Below are 25,014 nucleotides of genomic sequence, written 5' to 3' on the forward strand. Positions count from 1 at the left end.
ATTCAGCCTGAACTACATAACTCCAGCTACCTACAACAGCAATGGCGTCGGGCAGGCTGGAGAGGCTCGCCGCCTGGTTCCTCAGCCGGCTGGCCGCCGTCCTCCTGGCCGTGTTCCGCCTCCTGTCGCCGCGGGGAGCCGCTCCTCCAGCGGCCACGCTGCCCCCCATCACCAACCCGCTGCTGAAGACCCCCGCGGTCCGCCTGGCTGCCATGATACGGCGGAGAGAGGCAGGTGTACACTTTCTCTCTCCCTCTCTCTCTCTCCATCTCCTCCCTGGTGTTTTGTGTAAAGCACATTGAATGATCTTGTTGTTGAAATGTGCTCTACGTGCTAATAATAAACTTCACTTGCCCCCTTGACCACTTCTCTCTTCTCTCGCACTCTTATTTTCTCCTCTCTCTCCTGTCTATTTTTACTGTCATCACTCTCCCCCCTCTCTCTCTCTCTCCCCCCCTCTCTCTCTCTCTCCCCCTCTCTCTCTCTCTCCCCCTCTCTCTCTCTCTCTCTCTCTCTCTCCTCTCTCGGCCTCTCCCCACCAGTGGTGGAAAAAGTACTCACATTTCTTACTTAAATGTATCAATGCTGCAATGCTGCAGAAATACTCTGTTACAAGTAAAAGTTTGAAATAAAAAATTTACTTGAGTAAAAGTACAAAAGTATTGGTATCAAAATGTACTTAAAAGTACCAAAAGTAGAATAGTCATTATATAGAATGTCCTATTTCACAAAGTTTTCAAATGTATAAAAACCTTCTGAAAATAGCAGATCTACAAGTTCACAATGTGCCGCATCACGACGCATTGTGAGCTTTTAGATCAGCTATTTTCAAATGGCCAAAATGTATATAGGGCTGAATTGGTTTTGTATAATAATCAAAATCTACAAAGTAACTAGTAACTAAAGTTTTCAAATAATTGTGAAAGAGTAAAAGTACAATATTTGCCTCTGAGATGTAGTGGAGTAGAAGTAAAAGTACTGAAATTTGGAAATACTCCAGTAAAGTAAAAAATGCCTCAGAATTGTACTTAAGTACAGTACTTGAGTACATGTACTTAGTTACTTAACACCACTGCCCCCCCCCCCCTCTCATAAGTGTTCCTGAAGCCAGTGCAACAGACAATGGGGTCAAGGTGACGGGGTCATACTTGTAGGAAGATACAGTGTTGTGTGAGGCTATATATACATTTTGGAACATAAGCCCCAAATGCTGCTGTCAAGTTGCAGAAATGTGATACACATGGACATGTGTTCTGAACCACTATCTAAACCACTGCTTTATCTCATGGTGTATGATAAGAGGTGGGAGGCCATTCACTGTCATTTCCCTTTGACCTGTGGCCGATTCTACAAATGCCTTCTAAATCAGTAGTTCTTGAACTTTTTCGTGATAAAAAATTATTCAAGATGTGCGAGCTTGTAGATCTGCTGTTTTTGAAAAGCCCATGTATAAAATCTAAAATGACACAACAGATGCTTCTCTGTTTTCTAGTGGGTTGAATCCATCTATTGTTGTTGAGCTAACATTAACCTTTGACCAGTAGGATGTCCACTGAGATCGACCTACGATTGTGCACAGAGAGAGAGAGAGAGAGAGAGAGAGAACTACAGTACAACTTTGAAATCATGGAAATGGGAGTGAACACGCTAAACTGTAGTCTAGTCCAGTTTCCAATTCCAAGGATATTTCAAGTTTCATATCCATTAGGCCACGGACGGACCCATATTTGATATAATTTATACATTTTGTATCTCTGGGAGGGACCCAATCTACACTGTTAAAATCCACAGTGTTAATTTAACTCTGAGCGTGTGGCACCATTTGATTCCATTTGTACACGCTCGGAGGTACAGGCCCATAAGGGTCCATTTGGTTCCTAAACATCCATCATTTAGTTGGGGACTCCCTGAAAACTCCCCCTGGGACCCCTGAGGGTCCCCAAACCTCACATTGAGAAGCGGGCAGTGGCCTGGTCTACTAGGTGTGCGTGGGGCAAGTCGTCAGAGGAATGGTCACTGATCCCTTCCTCCTGGCTGAGCTTTGCATAACTAAAAGGGTTTAAAAACCATACCAGTGTAACAGTTGTGAAACCTGGATTTATTCCCTGTTCCTGTACAAAGTTCAGGTCCAGAACACTATTTCATACAGTATTTCATATTTTCATGTCAAGGACCCCCCAAATTATTTATGTGTTTGGCCACAGACTCCCATCTCAAAACAGTTTGTTCCAGGGACCCCCAGAAGCAAAGATTTGAGTTGAAAAAATATATACACATTCAAAGATTTGCACAAATCTTTCACGATTAAAAATAAATTGCAGATCTACAAGCTCATAGCACGGCACTCTGTGCCGCACTATGAGTTATTTTAAGATAGTCAATGTAACACATTTTGCTGGGGACCCCTCCAAGGACCCAATCCCCGGCAGAGTCATGCCAAAGACTATAAAAATGGTACCCAGTGCCTCCCTGCTTGGCACTCGGCATCAAGGTTGGATTGGGGGGTGAATCCCAACGACATACTAGTGTCTCTACCTCTAATCCTAACCTTTAAAGGATCCCTGGCTAATGAGCCTTATATGCCGTAATACATAATAATTACCCTCTATAACTAAAATAAAACATTAAAAACGCCTTAAATATTTTATTTATTTTAGAAACGGTTCTTTTGCTCAAGAGGGACAATGCCCGTCACAAGTTGATGATATCATTTGTCCATGTGTAGTCCAGCCCTACGGAATGCATCATGTGCAAATAAAACTAATTTAAAATATTGTTTTGATGCTCGTATTAACCTTAGGATGTATTAAGCTGGTTTGTATTTGCTCATGCATTCCATACATTCCATAGGGCTGGACCACACATGGAAGTTCATGGCTTCCATTATAAAATGAAAGTGAAATATGAACAAAAATAAAACATGTGAAGGTACTACATTGGCCTACTGGCAGCATGCTCAAGAAATCTGCCACTGATCGGTCCAGCGGTTTACAAGATTAGCTCTGGACACACACACACACACACACACACACACACACACACACACACACACACACACACACACACACACACACACACACACACACACACACACACACACACACACACACACACACAGACAGAGAAAAGGATAAACACACAGACCACTGCCACACTGTAAAAAATTAGTGGAATAAAAATATATTTTATGTATCAGTCTGTCTACCTGTTATATCCTTCTGTCTTTGTCCTATTACTTTTTTGCTTAATTACTTATGTATACCCCCATGTGTGTCTGTCTCATGTGTTTGCAGGTGAGCAGTGTGGAGGTGGTGCACGCTTATATTGACCGCATTCAAGAAATTAACCCGCTTATCAATGCAATGGTCAAAGACAGGTAAAGTATAGAGATACAGAAAGTGTGTGTGTGTGTGTGTGTGTGTGTGTGTTTGAGCATGTACATAACATCGTTTGTGTCGGGCAGAAACCTCTTATCTCCATATTCTAACTCTTTCTGTTATTTCATAAATTAACTTGATCATACTACAGCGTCACACAAAGGTATCAAAAGTAGCAGATCTGCAAGATTGAAACGCAGCGCGAAGCGACACGTTTTGAGCTTGTAGATCTGCTACTTTTGATATTTTGGAATTTTAATCCTGAAAATTAACAGTTTTGGACATATGAGGTTTCCAACCAACAGATACGAAAAGAAAATAATACCGGTAGACAATCTACAAGCTCACAACATGATTGGAACATTTCCCCAAAATCATTTGTTGGCACTTTGCTTCAGTCAGAATTCCTTATTTTGCCATGTGTTTTTGGCACTATAGAGGGATTTGTCTCCATTTTGACGCTTTTGCATTTTTTTTCCATAAATCAGGGCCATTGAACACCCTTTACGTCTGTGTGTTGGCAAAATGAAAAGCATTAAAAAGCGCTTCTGACAAAACCATTGGATCCTCAAACTTTCTGCTAAACCAGCTAACTCCACCAAAAGGGGAGGAGTTAGTTGGTTTTGCTGACTCCAGGCTCCACCCCCTTTTGACCTCCAACCTCATTGTGAGCTTGGAGGTCCATTCAGCTGTTCTCATCAGTGATGAGAACAGTTTCTGCCGGACAGCAGAGATATGATCCAACACCACCCCTGTAAACAGTTAACCTAGGGGCAACACTGATTACAATTTTCACATATAATGACATGCCCAAGATAGGGATGCCAGGCTGAAAGTGGCTAAATGAACACTTGAGGATTTGACTGTGTTCCTCACGCCCCCTGCAGGTTCTCCCAGGCGCTGCAGGAAGCGGCGCAGGCAGACAGGCTGATCGAGGAGGAGACGGGAGGAGGCGAGGATGTGCTGGAGGACAGGTTACCGTTTCTGGGTGTCCCGTTCACTGTCAAAGAGGCCTTCTGTCTGCAGGGTAACTACAGGAATACACGCACAGTACACAAGTACAACGTATATTATACGTTCAAATGGCCTGTTGCATGATGTCGCGCAAAGATAGCAAAAAAACTATCTTCAAGGTTACCTTGCATCGCGTTGAGATTGTAGATCTGTTGTTTCCCCTATTTTGTAAATATTTTTAATTTGTTTTATTTTATCATTTTTGGAAATTCTTGGAAATGTGTGCGAACATAACCTTTTAAGTGGTTAGCCTGCTGTCGTGGTTCACATTTGGCCATATTAGTAATAATGTGTAAATGTAATTTGTCTCCAACCATGTGCAGATGGAACTTGGAAGTACATGTAAAGTACACTTGAATTTGTATTGACTCTAGCAAGGAGATTTTAATATTGTAACCGATTACATGACTTATTCCATACCCCACTGTGTATGGAAAGCAATAATGTAAATGCTTGGCTTCTTGCCAAAGTATAGACATGTTATGAGCACTTGGCAGCAGTTTGAGTGTTTACACAGCAAGAGAGGGTAATCCATCTAAATAATATCTTGACCTAATCCAGATAACATGTTAATGCCAGGTGTAAAAAGAGCCAATGAGAAACAGACATGGATGCATGAATTCATGTCCTACAGAGAAATTAGACCCCAAAAAAAAACTCAGTCACGCTGAGCCCCCTACTTCTATAACAATAACATTTCAACCGTGATCCGCCATTGCAGAGGCCGAGGTCGAGCGTCGAAAATGGCTTGTTTTGACCACTGTAAAAAGATGGAGATATGGACCTTTTTCCTCAAGATCCCATCATTGGGGCGGATGCACGTCCGTTTTTTTGGGGTGACATCACATCCGTCCATTCCCTTTTAACCCTTTAAGACCTGGAACGCAGCTCTGTCACTTTAGATTTCTTTGGCTATTCAAAAATAGCAGACACACAAGCTCATAGCGCGGCACCGAGTGCCGTGCTATGATCTTGTAGATCTGCTATTTTCGAAAAATCGTGATTTCTTTTTTTTAAAGATTTTTTTCAAAAAACTTTTAACTGATTTAGAAAACATTTTTAAGAATCGCCTCAGGCCTTAATGGGTTAAAGGGTCCTAGGATCATTCCTAAGTTGCGTTAGAGCGCCCCTTTTTGAAAAAAACGTAGATTCTCGTTTATGGCACCCGAGGGCTGTATTTGCAAAAACGTAGATATACGTTTTTGGCACCCAATGTGTTAAGTAAAAAAAAATGTAGTACTTTTTTCCACCACTGGTTTTCTTGCTGCGTGTTGTCCAGGCATGCCTAACTCCACGGGGCTGGTGTCGAGGAGCCGGGTGGTGTCGGGGACCGACGCTCCGTCGGTGGCCCTGCTGAAGAGGTCCGGGGCCATCCCCCTGGGGGTCACCAACTGCAGTGAGCTGTGCATGTGGCTGGAGTCCCACAACCATCTGTACGGACTCACCAGGAACCCCTACAGTCTGGACAGAATACCTGGAGGGAGCTCAGGTACTATACGTCTAACAAATGGGTGCATAGTATCGTCACTGTCGCTCTGGAAACCTTGTATGTCCAAAACTGTTACTTTTCAGAGAATGGATAAAAAAGAATTGAAACTGTTTAAGTTATGCTTTGTTGCACTGGCATGCGATGAAGTATATAACACAGGGCATTCATTCATGCATGAAAATATGAAAATATATATATATGCAAGGTTTCTGCCCGACAGCGAAGATGTATGTGACCAGGTGTCAAATATGGGATAAATAAGTTACTGTACCTCTAGCTACTTTTAGACCCTCCAGAAAAATTTGATTATGCAATCGCATAATTTACCGCATAATCAGCAAAATGGCGCATAATTATGCAGGGGTAATGTTTTTTTCTAAAAGGCCGCATCGCATCGCATAATATGCACATCGCATCGCATCATGTGCACATTGGACTGTGCATATTTCACAACTTCCTGCAATTTCACCGCATTAAATTGGCGGTAATTATTAAATTACCGCCAATTATTAAATTGGCGGTAAGTATTTTTTTGCTGCAAAAAAATACTGCTTATTTCATTGCAAAATCAAGGATTTTAGCCCGCATAATCAAGGATTTTTGCCCGCGTTTTTCTGGGTCTATACTTTTATTGTCTCTCTCTCTCTCTCTCTATCTCGCTCTCGCTCTCTCTCCCCTCATATAGAACCTCATATGTCCAAAACTGTTACTTTTCAGGATTCAAATTCAAAAACGACAAAAGTAGCAGATTGACAAGCTTGAGCCGCGTTTCGAGCTTGTAGATCTGCTACTTTTGATACTTTTGTGTGACACTGCAGTATGATCGAGTAGGGCGTTAATTTACGAAAGAACACAAGTTAAAATCTGGCGATAAAGCGGTTTCTGCCACCTGAAACTCCTTTGTTCTCTCTCTGTCTCCCTCTTTTGTTTCACTGCGTTCCTCAGGAGGGGAGGGCAGTATTTTGGGCGGTGGAGGCTCGGTGATTGGCGTGGGTTCCGATGTGGGCGGCAGCATCCGCATGCCGGCCTTCTTCAACGGCATCTTCGGACACAAGCCCACCTCAGGTGAGTGTGCCAGTCGCTGGCCGGACACAGAAGTCAGAAGTAGCGGCGCGTCTGCAGAGAGTAGCACCGTGTGAAGCCTAATTAGTCGTTTGTCGTGCGACAAAAATAAAACATAATTTCTGTATTGGTTTCAATCTGACATGTTTTCCACACTGGTTTAACACCTCAACCATGCTGTCAGGCATCAAAAGATACTGCAGTATTCTGCGATTAAAGTTGTTCTTGGTCCTCTGTGTCTACCCTATCGGAACATCTAATTACTATTACTGGTGGAGAAGACTGCTCTACTAGCAGTGGTGGAAAAAGTACTCATCAATACTGCAGTGTGTAGAAATACTCTGTTACAAGTAAAAATGTACTTGAGTAAAAGTACTAAAGTATGTCATGAAAATATACTTAAAGTACCAAAAGTAAAAGTACTCATTGTGCAGAATGTACGCACAATATTTGCGTCTGAGATGTAGTGGAGTAGAAGTAAAAATATTGATTATGGGAAATACTCCAGTAAAGTAAAACATCCTCAAAAGTGTACTTAAGTACAGTAAATGTACTTAGTTACTTTACACCACTGTCAACTAGAACAGAACAGAACAGAACAGAAGGTTCACAGGGCTCACATTCACCTGGTTCCCCATTCTTAACCTCCTAAACCAGGGACACTGAGGAGGGCTCATTTCCAGCATGGGTCTTGAATAAAAAAGAATGTTACATGGGCATTGTGCATAAAACGCATGAGAAAGCCTGAATGGAGATTCCACAAACGTATATCAAAAGTGTACATAGTGCAAACACATTGGAAGGTGGAAACACACAACATCAATAAAGAGAAGATGTGATGAAAGCAAGGTGATTGCAACCTATCTTTTAATAAATGATGACATGGATTAATTGGCTATTGGTGTCGGCTCCCTTACTCATTAGTCATTTCTTTACAGATTATGTAAATGGTTATAAATAGGAATAACGGTGGCTTTTACATAGTCTGTAGAAACCAATGGCGTCACTTTGTCCATTCATTTTTACGGTCTATGGTTTGTCCACAGGTATAGTGTCCAATGAGGCAGTGTGTGTGTGCATGTGTTTGTCCACAGGTATAGTGTCCAATGAGGCAGTGTGTGTGTGTGCATGTGTTTGTCCACAGGTATAGTGTCCAATGAGGGCCAGCACCCCCCAGCGTCAGGCCTCCAGCCAGGCTTCCTGACCACCGGCCCCATGTGTCGCTATGCCCAGGACCTTCTGCCCATGCTGCAAGTACTGGCTGGACCCAATGCTGACAGGTGTGTGTGTGTGTGTGTGTGTGTGTCGTTGTGTCGTTGTGACAGACCCGTAAGGGTCCTTTGGGTCTCAGGACCTGACATTTAGAAAGTAACAGTGCTCTAATGCACATGCAGATTAAAAGGGGCACATCATTATTTAGTCCCCTCTCTTTTGGGGTATTTTTGTCATATGGGATATAGGATGTGCACTTGCACATCCTATATTGGCTAATTGACCACCACCCCGTCACTATGACTCAGACATAACCATAGATTTCACTATGACTCAAACATAACCAAGTTCGGACATAAATCAAATCAGAGGTGGACTATGATTCACTCTCTTGTGTGTGTGTGTGTGTGTGTGTGTGTGTGTGTGTGTGTGTGTGTGTGTGTGTGTGTGTGTGTGTGTGTGTGTGTGGCTGATTGCTATCCATAGCTACAGATTTCGCGGGGAAGACACGCTGGTATTAGACGGTGTGTCTTGTTTTCTCTCGTCACCTCGCTACTTTGTCTCTTACAGTCTCTCTTATGTCTGTTTGTGTCCAGGTTGCGTCTGACGTCGGAGGTGGACATGAAGAAGCTTCGTTTTTTCTCTGTTCCTCATGACGGCGGTTCTCCTCTGGTGTCTCCGGTGGACAAGCAGCTCATACAGGCTCAGAGCAGGGTAAGGGAACCGCCGATAGATACTAGGGCTCCAACTATTGATCATTTTATTCCCGATTATTTTATCGAGTAGTTTTTCCCGATTAATTGAATGATCGGGAAGTGCGTTTTCTAGCTTAAATAAAGGTCACGCAGTCTGTGCATGTTTCCCTGCACTTTCCAAATTTAGATATCTATGGACATGACATCATTCACAACATCCCTTTGTGAACATCCATTTTTTGTCCTATGCACCTGTCATTAACCTTTGAGGTGTGCATCGGCCTTCTTTTAGTGTTTACATCTTTTTGAAACCTTGTGCAGACTCACACCGGAAGTTTGGTGAAATAACATTGGAGTCTATGAGAGCCGGCCCCGACAGCTTATGAACAAACACTATTTCTGAACTATTGAGACCTTTATAAAATACTCGGCTCAGGAAAATAAAAGAAGACATATCACACATTGTTTTCTGCTGTGTTGCTTTTCAATATGTACACTGTATATTTATAGAGGTATCTCAAGAGCACAAAGTACGTTTCTGAACGTGCCAAAGTATCGCGACATTTCCTGTCTGGCAACCAAATCTTGCGATACCTCTGAGCCAGAAACGATACCTGCCGCTGAAGTTTCCTTGCGGCTACTGCAGGTGTATCAGTGTTGCCAGATTTTGCAAGAGAAACAAGCGGCCTGTTCTATGAAAACAAGCCCAAAAGAAGTGACTAAGCTAAGGTTTACCAATTTACATCAGCTATTTGAAAATGGCAGATCTACAAGTTCACGACGTAGATCATGTAGATCTGCTATTTTCATTAAATATTGGGGGAAAAAATAAATATTTTGAATATTTTTGGTTTAAAAAACATTAGGAAGCAAGCCCAAATAAGCAACTACACTTTAAAAACAAGCCCAAAACCGCTTATTATAAGCAGACATGGCAACACTGGTAAACAGGAAACCCCTTGATATGAGGCTCCCCCCCCTACTCCCTAAGGTGAATATCATTGTCTCTCTGTCCAGGTGGTGGAGTGTCTTCGGTCACAGCTAGGGGTCAGTGTTGACATCCTGACCATCCCTGAGCTCAGGTACTCCTTCCAGATCTGGGGGGCCATGATGGCAGCGCCAGGCAAGGATGGCAAGGTGGGCATCGCTGAGCTTAATTAAATACAGTCTGATAGGTTCTTGATCGTTATCTTAAACCCCCTTGCTGTTGATCACACACAGATAAAGAAGACACGTGACACACGAGATCTCTTTTACTCGACGAGGATTGTGACCACCATGTAACTCACTTCACAAGGTCCAAAATCACAAATGGCGCACTCCCCTCCGTCCAAGCACTTTATTAGAAAAGGGGAGGGGACAGAGGAGTACAGAGGAGTGGAAACTTACTAACTGATAAGGACTGTCAGACATATTACACATTGGATTAATACATTGTAGGATATTCAATTAAATGAATACAATCAAAGAAAGAACTTATATACACATTATATATATCTTTATAGCTGCATCTAAATGCTGTAAACCGATCCTGTCATTTCCTGCTTTTGTTCATTTAATTAATACTCCTAAAAACATCAATCACATTTTTCTTGCTTTCACATTTTCAAAATGGATATCATACCAGGATTTTTATTAATCAAACCAACAACTCAACCATCTGCCTCTTCGCTTCCAGTGGCCTTGGGACTACTTTCTATGTCACTCTCAAATAGGGCTCGAAGAGAATACACACTCTCGTGTGGAGTGGAGCACTTGGGACAAATATCGTCATCAGTCTAAGACAACGCCGCATGTCTGCACGACCTTTTCATTGACCATACACTAATGGTCTTGCTTTGCGTCACTAACATTCTTGGAATTAATGTCATCTGAAATAAAAAAAACACCACATGTCCTTTTTATCAGAAACGCAGACCCCTCCACTCGCAGCAGTCAAAAGGTCAAGAGTCCATCTATTCTGGACGGCCATTAACGACGCTGACTCAAACTCACGGTTTTGGGCCTCTTCAAATTGTCATTGTAGCATTGAGGAACAGGCTACGTCTATAGTTAATTGTCTCTACACGTAACATAAGCTTTCCCACTCCAAGATGGGGAAAGAGAGACAAACCAACCTTATTGGCACGGGATTACCAGTGAGATTGTATTTTTCTTACAACCTCCAATTCTTAGTTGATCTAAACAAACACGGGGGAGTCAGCATTAATGTCTGTTGACAAGTGTGTTCGTTGATCTGACCCTTCTTCACAGAGCCAGCGTGGACATAACAAAGGTTAGGCTTCCGAGTGACATACAGGCTTAACAGTGCTATTTAGGGCGTATTTCAACTGATGGTACGGTTTACACGGCAAATAGCTGCTGTTAGTTCAAAGTCATTTTCTCCCAAGGCTCACCAGCGATATTGGATTTCGAGGCATGTCACTTCTCATGACCAGTTGTGTGAAACAGATATATTTATATGTGTGCAACCATAAACATTCACATTTTAGTCTTAGCGATTTGATTAGCGTAAAAATATACCCAGCATTTAGATTTAGACGGTGAGAAACATTTTCGTCAACACTCCTCGATTTACGAGTAACTTTAATAATACAAATATATAATACACTCATAGAAATTAAAAAACTCACAAAAATACCAGGGGTGCAATTCTAGGTGTAATAGGAATGGGGAAGGGGATTATTCAAATGGGAGTCTTCTCCAGGTTTGGGTCTGACCGTAGCGCTATCAGCTCGGCCCCACCCGCTGCTGGCTTTAGCACTCCTATTACTTAAATGTCTGATAATGTTCGAACCAATTTACAGTGGCCTTTTGTGGATCCAAATAACACGTTTCACAGCAATTGTGTTGGTGACCAGGACTCGGAACGGACCCTCTCAGCGCAGAGTTGGTCCTGGTCCTGTCGCTTGATGATCTTTATCACGGCATGCAGATCACCAGTGCTTCAGTCCCTGTAGGGAGAGAGAAAAGACTAGACAGATAATTTGCACTTTGGACTATTTTCATGTAAAGCTCCACTAATGTGATGCATTATGGCTATGGCCGTTTTGACACATCTGTACTTCAATCTAGTTTTACAGTATCATCACTTTTCAATAAGTGGAAATAATAGTCTTACATATGGCCTTTCGTTACCTTTTCATTGTCTAAAAACATGTACAAAACTGTTTAGCATAATTTTGAAAATTATAAGTGTGAAAATGCTGCTTAATTATATATTATATGTGTACCATCCCTCCTGTTTGAGATATGACCTATGGTCATGACTCAACTTCAGATCCTAAGTGTGAAATGGTCTGTGTCACTGGTGGCAGACATAACAAATAAAAAACTCCCAATGTGAAGCGAGACTAGGTTCCTTTGCTATCTTATCTACATAAGCGCTTCCCAGGCGTAAAAGTGCCTCTGCTAGTCTACTGTGCAGCAAAAAAAATAAACAAAGTAGAAAATGCATCTTGGCATCATGTCTAACTTTCTAGTCTTGGGCTTTTTTGCATGCTGAGTGAGTGGCCTAGGAAGCTAGATACTTTATTGCCCGTGACCTGTAAGTGCTTTAAGAGCTTACTTGTGGTTTTCCACACATACCTCACGTGTGGGAGATGCTCCCAAAAATAAATCAACACAAGAGATTACGTGAGACAACTGATAAACGTGGCCTCAAAATTTGCTATTTCCCTTGAGAAAATGGCTGGACTATTAACAAACTCTTGCTGATACTTAAATGATTAGAAATACTTAAACAATGAGTACAGATACTTTAAAGTTCCCAAACTGAGTAAATACTTTAAATGAGTAGTTTGCCTCTGGCTTTCTCCTTTTTTCTCTCTTTCTTGGCTTGACTTCACTGACACACACACGCACACGCGTGCACGCACGCACACACACACACACACAGAGGCAGGCTCACTCGAGCGCACACACACACTCCAGTAATCAGTCTCTGTCTCTCTGTCTCTCTCTCTCTCACGCACACATGTGAACACACACACACATGCAGACAGTCAGACAGACACACTCACTCCTCTCACACACACAGTACCTGACACTCTCCAACGTAAGTGACGTCATTCCACATGCTTCAAACACACACAGTCTTTTCGGTACATGAAACTACACACATGCACGTATACAAGCACACACGCACGTCATACCCCATTTGTTCACACTACTTTTGCTACCCTTCACACTTTACATATAGTACATATGTATTACACCCAAACACCACATTCACTTACAATTCATGTACACTAACACCTGAACACACATGCACACTCTCTCTCTTTCTTCCTCTTCTCTCTCACTCTCATTTAAACATCACTCCTTACATGTCGTTGTGCACCACGACATGGAATTTTGAAATGTTTAAATGATTACTGCATCTATTTGGGGCATTCATACAGATCACAAAAATGCACATTCCACTCTCTCATTCACACATCTTTTAGACAAAACAAAACGTTTTCTTCTTACTACAATCTCTCTCTTTGTAGCTGTCGCTCTGATGCGCACAGCCTCCTAGCTTCTTCTCTTTCTCTCTTCTCTAATCATCCCAGCCAGACATATTGCATGACTCGCAAAGAGCCAGTCCGAAGAGAAGATGGCCCTTACGACCACATATACAACATGAGTTGGGGGCCCTTGGTTGGCCTTTCTCTTTCCTCGTATCATCCCATCCATGTACTGTTGTGCTTGATATACAATCAGCCACAAAATGGCCTAAACGACCACACCTAAAACATGATCTGGGGGCCCTTGTTTGGCCTTTCTTCTTGCCCTGCTTTGGCTTATTTCCTTCGTTGGTAACATCGACTACAATCACTTGTTTCCCAGGATCTTCTTTTTCCTTCTCCATATTAGCAGTCAATTACTATTATGTGGGTGAACTTAAATATGTGTGGTTATTATAATGTTCTGTTCAATGTGTAGAAATTATTTTATTCACTGTAAAGATCTTGTTCTTATCCTAACTAAGTGTACAGTATTTCAAACTTTATCTAGGCACTGCTGTATACTGGCCAAAAACTGTATCACACCCAAATTCACCACGTCCACCACGTGTAGACGTGCCCCAGGGAATCACGCACTTATCACTCACTTATCACATCCAAACCATACACCGTACACCCCTGAGATTGTTATGGGGGTTATACTAGATATATAGAATAAATATAGACAAAGCAGTTTACACGACTAGATTTCCCCGGAGGGGGCTGTCAGACCCACTGGCTTTCAACCACCGTGACAAACACACACTCAACTTGTACCAGTATACTCTTGCAGCTAATAAAATGCAGTGGCTTTCGCCACTACAACACAACTATAACTGTAGTTGCTTATCTATGCACAACTACAACACACTTGTCAATATTACACCTAAGTAATAACAACAATATGTCCACACAAGGACCACTTACATGTTTCTTATAGGCGTGTGATCACGTTCAGATTTCGGCAGTCGTTCGTCGAAGAGAAGATTTCGGACTGGTGAACACCGGCCTGGCGCGACTTTACACCCCAGGGCTTGCAGGACCCTCTCAGATCTCTGGCTATCGATAGACTTGCGATGCGTCCTCTTCTCCTCTTCCAAAAACGACGTAGAAATCCGACACGAAGGACCAGTGAAATGATAGGTTCTTGATCGTTATCTTAAACCCCCTTGCTGTTGATCACACACAGATAAAGAAGACACGTGACACACGAGATCTCTTTTACTCGACGAGGATTGTGACCACCATGTAACTCACTTCACAAGGTCCAAAATCACAAATGGCGCACTCCCCTCCGTCCAAGCACTTTATTAGAAAAGGGGAGGGGACAGAGGAGTACAGAGGAGTGGAAACTTACTAACTGATAAGGACTGTCAGACATATTACACATTGGATTAATACATTGTAGGATATTCAATTAAATGAATACAATCAAAGAAAGAACTTATATACACATTATATATATCTTTATAGCTGCATCTAAATGCTGTAAACCGATCCTGTCACAGTCCTTGTCAAAGGAAAATAGTGTATCTATCTTGCCGCCTTACCCCTTATGCCTAAACTTTTTGGCCATTTTTCTTCTATTTTGAAATAGTGAAAATAGCCGATCTACATCGACACATTGTGAGCTTGTAGATCGGATGTTTGTTTCTCTATACCCTGAAAATAGTCTGAGCTCTGGTCTATTAGCAATGGCAACACATTGCGCTGTGATGCGTTGTGAGCTTGTAGTTTGGCTATTTTGGGTGTGTGCAACTCCGGCACGCATCCAAGAGATCATATTACTCAGCCCTACCACAGGTATAGATGCATTTTGTTGTGTTGTGCTTTGTTGCAGAGTCCCACATGCTTTTCTGAGCTGATGTCAGACCGGGGCAAGAAGGTTTGGCCGTTATGGGAGATGGTCAAGTGGACCCTGGGCCTGTCGCCTCACACCTTGGCTGCCATAGGTACTGGAGTCTGTGTGTGTATCTATGTATACTGTAGTATACTGTAGAATCCGGAGTGCTAATTTAACCCAGAGTTATTCACTGACTACTAAAATGTATTTTTGTCATTTACTATGGATTTGAAAAATACCACCTTTACTACCTGTATGGGCCGTCCTTTCTCCATGGTAACTGATTGGTGTGGTTCCCTGATTGGACCTCGCCTCTCTGAGTGAAAATTAGTAATAATAATAATCAAGAAATTGCCTTTGAGATGTAGTGAAGGACAAGCATGAAGTATCAACAATGGAAACACTCAAGTAAAGTAACAGGTAACTCAAAATTGTACTTAAAGGTAGGGTAAGTGATATTTTTTGGTTAAAACAAAAAGTATTTTGTTAAAAGGTTAAAGCACTATATTCTGATAGTAATCATTGCTATAGAGTGTTTGTTCAGTAACAGGAGTCTCCCCGTCTCTCCAGCTCTTTAATAAACAGAAAATACATTTTCCGGTAGGTGTCAAAATCTCAGCCAATCAGGAGAAAGTACCAATTTTTAAGCTTCATTTTTATAGTGTTCCAGTTCCAATTTTGCCTGCTCATTTCTTAGTGTCATCACTTCCAATTTCACTTGTTTAATCTATATCCTGATTGAGTTCTCTATCCTGATTGGATAAAATTGGAAATGAAACTGAAACTGAAACGAAAATGCATTTTCTGTTTTATAAAGAGCTGGAGAGACAAGGAGACTCCTTTTACTGAACAAACACTCTATAGCAATGAGTACTATCAGAATATAGAGCTATTTAACACTTATTTTAACCAAAGAAAATCACTTACCCTACCTTTAAGTACAGTACTAATTAAATATACTTATTGTAGCTACTTTCCACCCAGTGTTAATTTTGACAGAACATCTTGATTTAGTCATAGTCTTTTGAATGAAATTCCATTTAGTTTCAGTCACACTTTAGTCATCTGAAATGTTTTAGTTTCAGTCTAGTCTTAGTTGACTGAATATCATACGATTTTAGTCGACTAAATCTGCGGCTGATTTAGTCAAGTAAAACAGTTTTTTGGCCGGCCGCTGTAATGCCCGATTTATACTTCGCTGCGTGACGAAAATAGCCGATCTACGAGGTCACAACACGTTGCAGCGCGATGCACTATTTGCGGAGCGCGACACCCGCTCGCTGCAAGCATAAAATGACTGTCGGTTCTCTTCTCCACCAGTCCCCTCCTAACACTGTCTAGTTTTTATTTGTTGACGAAATTGTCAAATCTTTAGTCATAGTTTTAGTCATCATAGCCTCATTTTTATTTAGTTTTCGACAGTGAAAAGAGGTAGTCGGACCAAATGTTCTTCGTCATAGTTTTAGTCGACAAAATTAACACCGTTTCCAGTTTCCACCACTGTTAACCCATTAAGACCTGAGGCCGCGTAAAAAAAAAATCTAAATCCTAACAGTTTTTCGGAAAAAAAAATTAAAAAAAAAAATTCACGATTTTTCAAAAATAGCAGATCTACAAGCTCATAGCGCGGATGAGCTTGTATATCTGCTATTTTTGAATAGCCAAAGAAATCTAAAGTGACACAGATGCGTTCCAGGTCTTATTTAAACATGGTGTTTGTGTCCGTCAGGCCTGGCCACAGTGGAGCTGTTCCAGCGCACAGAGCCCACTCCGTTCCTGCTGCAGCAGAAAGAGGCTCTGCAGCGCCGCCTGGAGGATCTACTGGGCGACGACTGCGTTTTACTCTACCCGTCACACCCACACCTGGCGCCCAAGCACCACACACCGCTGTTCACACCGTTCAACTTCTCATACACAGGTAGGCTAAACCGCTGGTTCTCAGTGTTGGGTCCAAACGTTGGACCCAACATGTTGGGCAAAACTACCATATTTGGGCACGGCTCATGTTGGTCATTTTTATGGTCAAGGTTATTAAATATTATTTTGAAAACACTTGCCACTTGACTTGGGCCAAAATTCCCACTTTCACACAAGCTATCTCAAGATCTAACAGGCTGATTGATTGCCATGACAACTAGGGCTGTCAGTTGTACTGTAAAATGGCATTCGAATTTCAATGCCTTTTTATTTGTAATATTCGAATATTTGGGTCAATTTGGGTCAATTTCTGTGTAATCGCCTTCTGGCGAGCAGCAGGTAAACCTCGCGTTGAGGAGGAGGGGGGCAGAAACGAGGTGATCCTAGCCTGTTTTAAATGTGGTTCATCCACATCTGCCATCTCGGCAAATGTAACAGGGTGCAACATTGCGACATGATTCCTCAGGTTGCTTGTAGTGGTGCTTGTCTTTTCTTGTTATTTTTCCGTTTTTGGATGGAAATCCCAAAACGTTCCACACATCACTCTTTAAATGATCAGGAGTGGTGATCTCTGGTGCATCCACGACGTCGCCGCCTTCTGCCCTGTTTACAACTACTGCACTGTCGCGACGTGAGGTGCTGGCTCTCAAACAGTATTGTTGATATCACGTGACCTGACGAGCACATTTTTTACATGCCTGCAGGCAAGAAGCGGGCTTGTTTCGCATCGTTAGATTCTTTTATAAAATACATTTTATATCAAATTTTATAAAAACAAAATGTATAAAACATTTTTTTAAATAAATGATAAAAGCTACATTCGAATACCAATTTTAACATTCGAATATTATAAAAAGAAATAACATTAGAATTATTTTCGAATAGTGAAATTCGTTCTGACAGCCCTAATGACAACTGGCTGTGTGCATTCGTGCTGTTGCAGTGCGATAGGAATGCCTGCAGAGATGACAGATTTGGGCCATGGCAGCAGATATAGAGTGTGGAACTCTCCGTAGTGCCGACTCCTACATCGCTAGAGTGTGAGCTGTCCGTGGCGCTGACTCCCACCTGCCTCTGTTACTTTACAGCAGTGGTTTTCAACCAGTGGGGTCCTTGAGGGGGTTCCAGGTGGTCCTCAGTGAAATGATGGAGAGTTGATAACCAAATGGACCCTTATTAGATCTTTAACTCTTGGAATGAAAAGGCTTCATTTTTATGCTCTCAAGAGTTAAATTATTGTTAAACATCTGCATTACTTAACTCATTCACTGCCAGGCTTATTTCAAGCTTGTTGATCCATATGCCAAAGGCATTATGGATCAAACGGAGAAAAAAATGTCTCCGTTTACATTTTAACATTGAAGTGGATGGAGCATTAACTTTTTGAAAATCGTTTTCTCCTAGTTCCTTTGAGATTAAAAAGGAAAAAAAATAACCAAAAAATAAATAAAAATAAAATAAATTTATTTTTTAGGTGACGTCAAAAGACGTCATTGGCACTAATGGCACACTGAAAACAACCGTCAAAAGACGTCATTGGCACTATATGAGTTAATTAAAGAATAGTTATTTTGATCAACGTTTGCCTGTCATTTCTCCTATGGTACCAACATCAATACAGCATAGAACTGTGGACAAAATCTCATCCAACGATAACAAAATATCCTACGTTTTGGGTCTGAGAGTCTAAATCTCATCAAACGGTGGTCCGTGGCTCAAATGCAGAATAAATAATGGACCTTGATATGAAAAGGGTTGAAAACCACTGATTTACAGTGAGCTGTCCGTGGTGCTGACTCCCACCTGCCCCTGTGTTACTGTACAGTGAGCTGTCCGTGGTGCTAACTTCCACCTGCCCCTGTGTTACTGTACAGTGAGCTGTCCGTGGTGCTGACTTCCACCTGCCTCTGTGTTACAGTGAGCTGTCCGTGGTGCTGACAGTCCATTTTCTGTTCTCAAAACCTGTTCAGTACACCCATAAGCAGGTGACACACCGGCCTTAACTCATTCAGTGCCATTGACGTCACCGACGTCACGTTTTTCTAAGCCCAGCCTGCCAATGACGTCGCTGACGTCATGAAAAACGAACAAAAAAAAATCTTTTTGAAAAAAAATGTTCAGAACCCAAGATATCATGATTTGAAGATTTGCTGCTCCATTCACTTCTTGTTTAACATCTTACTGAAAAAGGCTGTATCTCGCTTCCTAAGCACTTTTTTTTTTTACAATGTATTTTTGGCTCCGGCACTGGGACAACACAACCAGAAATAATTCTGGCACTGAATGAGTTAAGTAAAACATTTATGTCTTACAGATTGTTCTGTTAGCTTAAAACTCAAATTTAAGCAGCGGTGGCGCTCCACGGTTAAAGGGATATTACACTTTCAAAAAAACTTTGGGTCATTTTATCATCTACCCAGGCTTTTGTGAGCCCTCCAGACCGTTTTTAAGTTGCTTGATTCATTATTTAGATATTTAATAGTCATTTTATCAGACACGCCCCCTTCCTATACAAACCCATTATAACTTTAAACTCCATTTTTAACATGTTAGATTCATCAAAAACATCCGTCCTTGGTTCTGGTGACTCACACTGCCCTCCTAATACGCCAGGGGGCCGTGTTTTTTCGATAACCTTTTTCATTTATTTTATTAATTTTTTTATCGTATTTAATTTTTTTCATTTTCAAAAAGAAATATAAAAAATAAATGAAAAAAGTAATCGAAAAAACACGGCCCCCTCGCGTATTAGGAGGGCAGGGTGAGTCACCAGAACCAAGGACGGGTGTTTTTGATGAATCTAACATGTTAAAAATGTAGTTTTAAGTTATAATGGGAAGTTATAGGAAGGGGGCGTGTCTGATAAAATGAATATTAAATATCTAAATACTGAATCAAGCAACTTAAAAACGGTCTGGAGGGCTCCCAAAAGCCTGAGTAGAAGATAAAATGACCCAAAGTTTTTTTTAAAGTGAAATATCCCTTTAAATGCATATATAGGGCAAACACGACTGGATTCTCTCTCTCCCCCTATCTATAACAAGGACAATTACATCCCTTGTTCTGACAGACCTTTTACTCTTTCTCTCCTCTCACCCCCTTTCCCTCTCTCTCCCTCTCTCTCTCTCTCTCCCTATCTCTCCCTCTCTCTTTCTGTTCCTCCAGGCATTTTCAACATCCTGGGTCTTCCGGTGACCCAGGTTCCATTAGGGCTGAGTGTGGAGGGTCTACCCCTGGGTGTGCAGGTGGTAGTGGGGAAGAACCAGGACAGACTGGCCCTGGCCGTAGCGGTCTACCTGGAGAAGGCCTTCGGAGGGTGGAGGGAGCCTGGCGAGGTCAAGGCCTAGAATTGCACACACACACACACACACACACACACACACACACACACACACACACACACACACACACACACACAGGCACATACAAGCCATGTCTACTGTGCTGTCTTTTTATGTCCTCTTTTTTTTGGGGCCCAATGCTAAATTTAATTCTATTAATTTAATTATATGAAATTGTTTCTGACTATAGCCTGATTTCTACTTAATCATTGAACTGATCTATGCACTCACAACGCTTTGCACCGATGTGTTGTCAGTAGGCCTGACCTCGACTAAGTCGACTAGTCGACTGGTTAGTCGCGGGGGGTCCGAGTCGACTAAGTGTCTCTTAGTCGACTCTAGTCGGAAAAAAAAAAAAAAAAATGTTTTAAATAGTTTTTTGGCCAAGTCTACACCTGCAACCACACGTAACTTCCACTTTATTCTTCTTATTCCTCGTCTTTGTATTGGTATTGTTTGTGTTGGAGCGCCTCAGTGCGGCTGCAGAGTTCATGTGCAACCTCTTCCAGAGAGAGCTAGAGACACTAGAAACTCTGCTGGAGACAAAACAAACTGTGTAGACTTGGCCCTTTGAAATAAAATGTATTTTGGCCCCCCAAAAAAAAAAAAAAAAGCTTTTTTTTTTTTTTTTTTTTTTTATTAGTCGACTGCCAGTCGACTATTGGCAATTAGTCGCCAATTAGAGTCGACTAAACAAATCCTTAGTCGGGGACAGGCCTAGTTGTCAGCATGTAGATCTGTTATTTTTTAGCGACAACGTAAAAACTAAGCATAAGGGGGCGGTCACCCGCAATTTTCCCATGTAGTCTTGTGGCTTGTGGGCAGTGACGGTTTTCTGGTGGGTAGTTTTGTTTGACTTACGTTGGAGTGGTTGGTTCACTGAAAGAAAACTAGAAGTGAAATGCCTGCCGAGGGGGGTCAACCACCGGCTTTTCTTTCCTATTGGTTGAAGCCCGGTCAATGTTCACCAGTGTTGAACCTCCACGCTTCAGGCGCGTTGAAAGTGTTGCGTCAAAACGGCGCAACCTGATGCCCCATTTCTCCCATAGAGTGGAAGGGAACGGGACACGGGCACTTCTGAAGTGTATGTGTGACTGTGCCTTAACTCTGCACCTTCGCTGGATTGTGTTTGTTTCCTTAAAGCAGTGGTTCTCAAAGTGCGGCCCGGGGACCCCCAGGGGTCCTTAAGGGGCTTCCAGGGGGTCCCCAGCTAAATGATTATCAGTCATTGGTTAGGAACCAAATGGACCCCTAAAGGCCTGTAGTGATGGGACATGGGAGTGTACAAATGGAACCAAATAACCAGAGTTATGGGGGTCTGTAATTTATACCTTGAAAGTAAAATGTTTGAGAACCACTGTCTTAAAGGACCATACTGGTGTTATTGCATGTTCATGTGTACTTTGCATTAATGCCAACAATTTTCCAAAGCAAGTTTTATTCAAACTTTCAGGTGATAACCATAACATGATCTGCTTCTCCAACAAATTTTAATTCGCCATGAAGTTTGAATTTTTCCAGAGGGACTGGTTCCTGTTAAACTTTTCAAATCAATACGCGCTGCTTTACTGCTTTACCACACAACAATAACGTAACTTTGACAAAACAATGAAGTGGACCTAAAGTTCACTGTGTTGGAATACCTGTCTCAATTAGTCACGAGTTCATTTCATGCCATACTGAGATTAATCACTAAGCCTGAATTATAGTTTGTTGGGCGACTGTGTTTTGCATTTTGCTTTAGAGCAATAGTTTATTTTTATTTTTAAGATTATTTTTAGCCTTTATTGATAGTATGCAGTAGATTTACAGGAACTGGGGAGAGAGTGACGGGGAGAGACATGCAGAAAAGGTTGTCGGGATCAGGAATCGACCCTGTGGCATGCTGTCAGGCTCCATTGCAGCCTAGGTGCCCGGACCGCTAGACCAGCTGTCCGGGCCCAGAGCAATAGCTTTAAGTGTAGGCTACATGACTAGTATATTATGGGATAAACACGCAGTAACACCGGTATGGTCCTCTAACCACTCAAAGCCTATCTACTTCATTAACCGAGGTCCCCCAGGGGTCTAATACTTGGACCCTTCCTTTTTTTCCTGTACACTAAATATTTTCGCCGAAAATAGCTGATCTACAAGCTCACAATGCAAGCTTGTAGTTGGGCCATTTCCGGAGATAGTTTGCCTATTTTTGTCACAAATGTTCGCTTATTATGACATGTCCAGAATAGGAACGCTAGAGTTCATGTTGTTAATGTGCACATATCCCTTTATATAATCCAATTTGCTCCATCATCAAGGCCAGAAAGTTACTTTTTTTGTCCACTATCCAGAGTGGCTAATGTGTAGCTGTTGGTTTAACGCTCTGCATTTCTTTGTCACTTTATGAAGTCAGCAATTAACCACAATTAACCCTATATACTTAGTTGACTAGAGTCCCCCTGGATTGTCCACTAAATATCTTTGCTGTAAATGGCATTTTCACAGACGTTTACCCCAGAATAGGGCATTGCTAGGGTTCATGTGGTTACTTGGAACACTTGACTGAAATGGTGTTAATCGTAAGCTTCGCCCAGAAGCAACTTCGCGTTTGAAAAGGCATGCGTTGACAAAATAAGTGTATCGTACGCTCAATCAAAAGAATGTATCGTGTATTTCCGCTATTGTTTGTGTGATGATTTGATTTTTCGGGTTGGGGTGTTTGATGATGAATGTTTTTGTTGGATATCTCTCTTGCGATTTTGCAAGAGTAGTCTTTCTTCCGTGCAATTTCACGCAGTCGTGTGCAATCTCGCGCTATATGCATTGTGTGAGTCGATGTGTTATTCCAAAGTCTTTGATAAGGAAAGGTTGTGTTTTGGCTACTATGCTGCTACAAGATGCCCTACAAAGAAGCACTGAGTACAAATGTGTTATAATATCGTCCGTGTCCAGGGTTCGATTTGCTGGGGGAATCCATGTGTCTTCCTTTGATATCCTCCCTTTGGTCATTAATTTTTTATGGCTGGTGGGGATGTCTTTTATCCCCGCCTCTGGTCAGAATTAACCCATTTAGACCTGAGGCCGATTCTACACAAATGCCTTCTAAATCAGTAGTTCTCAAATCTTTTTTTGTGCCAAGGATCCCCAAATTTATATACAGGTATATTATGGCCGCGGACCCCCATCTGAAAATGTCTCATGCCAGGGACCCCCAGAAGAGAAGATTTGTGTTTAAAAATTAAAAAATAATATTCAAATTCTTTCAAACACTTTGAAGATTTCTCTGAAATGTTCAAAAATAGCAGATGTACAAGCGTACGAGCTTGTACATCTGCTATTTTTTAATAGACAACGCTAAAATTGAAAATGACAGATGCTTTCCCGGTTTTAATGGGTTAAATACATGCATATTTCCTCATGGGACTGCCTGGAATGTTTGATATTTATGTTTTATAATATGTAATATCACAAATTCCCAATTGAATAATTTAATACACATTTTAATTGTATGTTAACAACATTAAGCCTGGGTTCTCTATTTTTGGCACATTTTCAAAGAAAATATTTTCATAATTGTTTTATTTTTATAATTTTTTTGTGAAATTAAGTATATTATCGGGCTACATATATTGATCAAGTCATTTTCATTTTACAAATCGAACCCTGTCCATGGCCAACATTCCAAACAATCACTCTATCCAAGATGGTGGAGCTAAAATGTCTGCTACTGAAAACTGTAATCGCTCGACTATTTTTCTACAGCTACAGATACTGGATTATATTATTTAGTAACCATGTGAAATAAAGGTGATATGAAAGTGATATGTTTTTGTTAAAATAAGTGTTAAATAACTATATTCTGATGTATCATTGCTATAGTGTTTGTTCAGTAACAGGGGTCTCCTTGTCTCTCTAGCTCTTTAGTAAATGGAAAACACAGAACATGTTTAGGCTGAGATCATTTTATCCAATCATGAGAGAGAACTGATACAGGATAAACAAGTGAAATTGGAAGAACTGAAACAAATAACGAGCTGACAAAATTTGAACTGGAACACAAGGTGATAGATACATGATCGTTTTGGGGTTCTACAGTATGTCCTGATTTGACGAAATTAGTAATCCACCTGAAAAGGTGTTTTCTTTTTGCCAAAGAGCTGGAGAGACAACAAACAATTCTACAGTATATAGCAATGATTACCATCGCAAGAGAATTACCTTTTAACAATAAACTTGTTGTTTTAACTAAAACATATCACTAAATGCACCTTGGCTACAATTGAAGGCTTGAGATGAGATGGCATTTTGAATACTCATCATCCTGCTCTTGCAGTTGTCGTGACAATCCAAATAATTTGGAGGACAAATGTTCTGTGTAGCCTAAGAATCTGTCTACACCTTTGAATGTCCACCACACAAATGCCTCTATTGAAAGACAAAAATGGTATGTAATGTGATTGTTATTCTTAGGCTATTCTTATTTGGTTCTTTTCCTTAAGACTTTTGTTCTAGCTGGTTGTCGAAGGTTGATTTTCTGCCTAACAATGTACTAAATAAAATGAGGACCAAGTATGAAATAAAACATACAATACATA

At 41.4% G+C, this 25,014-nt stretch overlaps 1 protein-coding gene across 1 annotated transcript; it reads left to right on the forward strand.

Annotated features, from left to right (window-relative positions):
- Positions 1-25,014, forward strand: LOC308103418 (fatty-acid amide hydrolase 2-A-like). Its single transcript, XM_080453374.1, has 11 exons — positions 1-230; positions 3,294-3,376; positions 4,265-4,404; positions 5,671-5,880; positions 6,826-6,945; positions 8,087-8,222; positions 8,751-8,868; positions 9,867-9,986; positions 15,180-15,291; positions 16,912-17,100; positions 20,265-25,014. The coding sequence occupies exons 1-11, from the start codon at positions 42-44 to the stop codon at positions 20,444-20,446; spliced, it is 1,599 nt and encodes a 532-aa protein (XP_080309500.1). The 5' UTR covers positions 1-41; the 3' UTR covers positions 20,447-25,014.

The sequence above is a fragment of the Gymnoscopelus braueri genome (genome assembly GCF_963280865.1).
Source record: "Gymnoscopelus braueri genome assembly, chromosome: 2".
NCBI lineage: Eukaryota > Metazoa > Chordata > Actinopteri > Myctophiformes > Myctophidae > Gymnoscopelus > Gymnoscopelus braueri.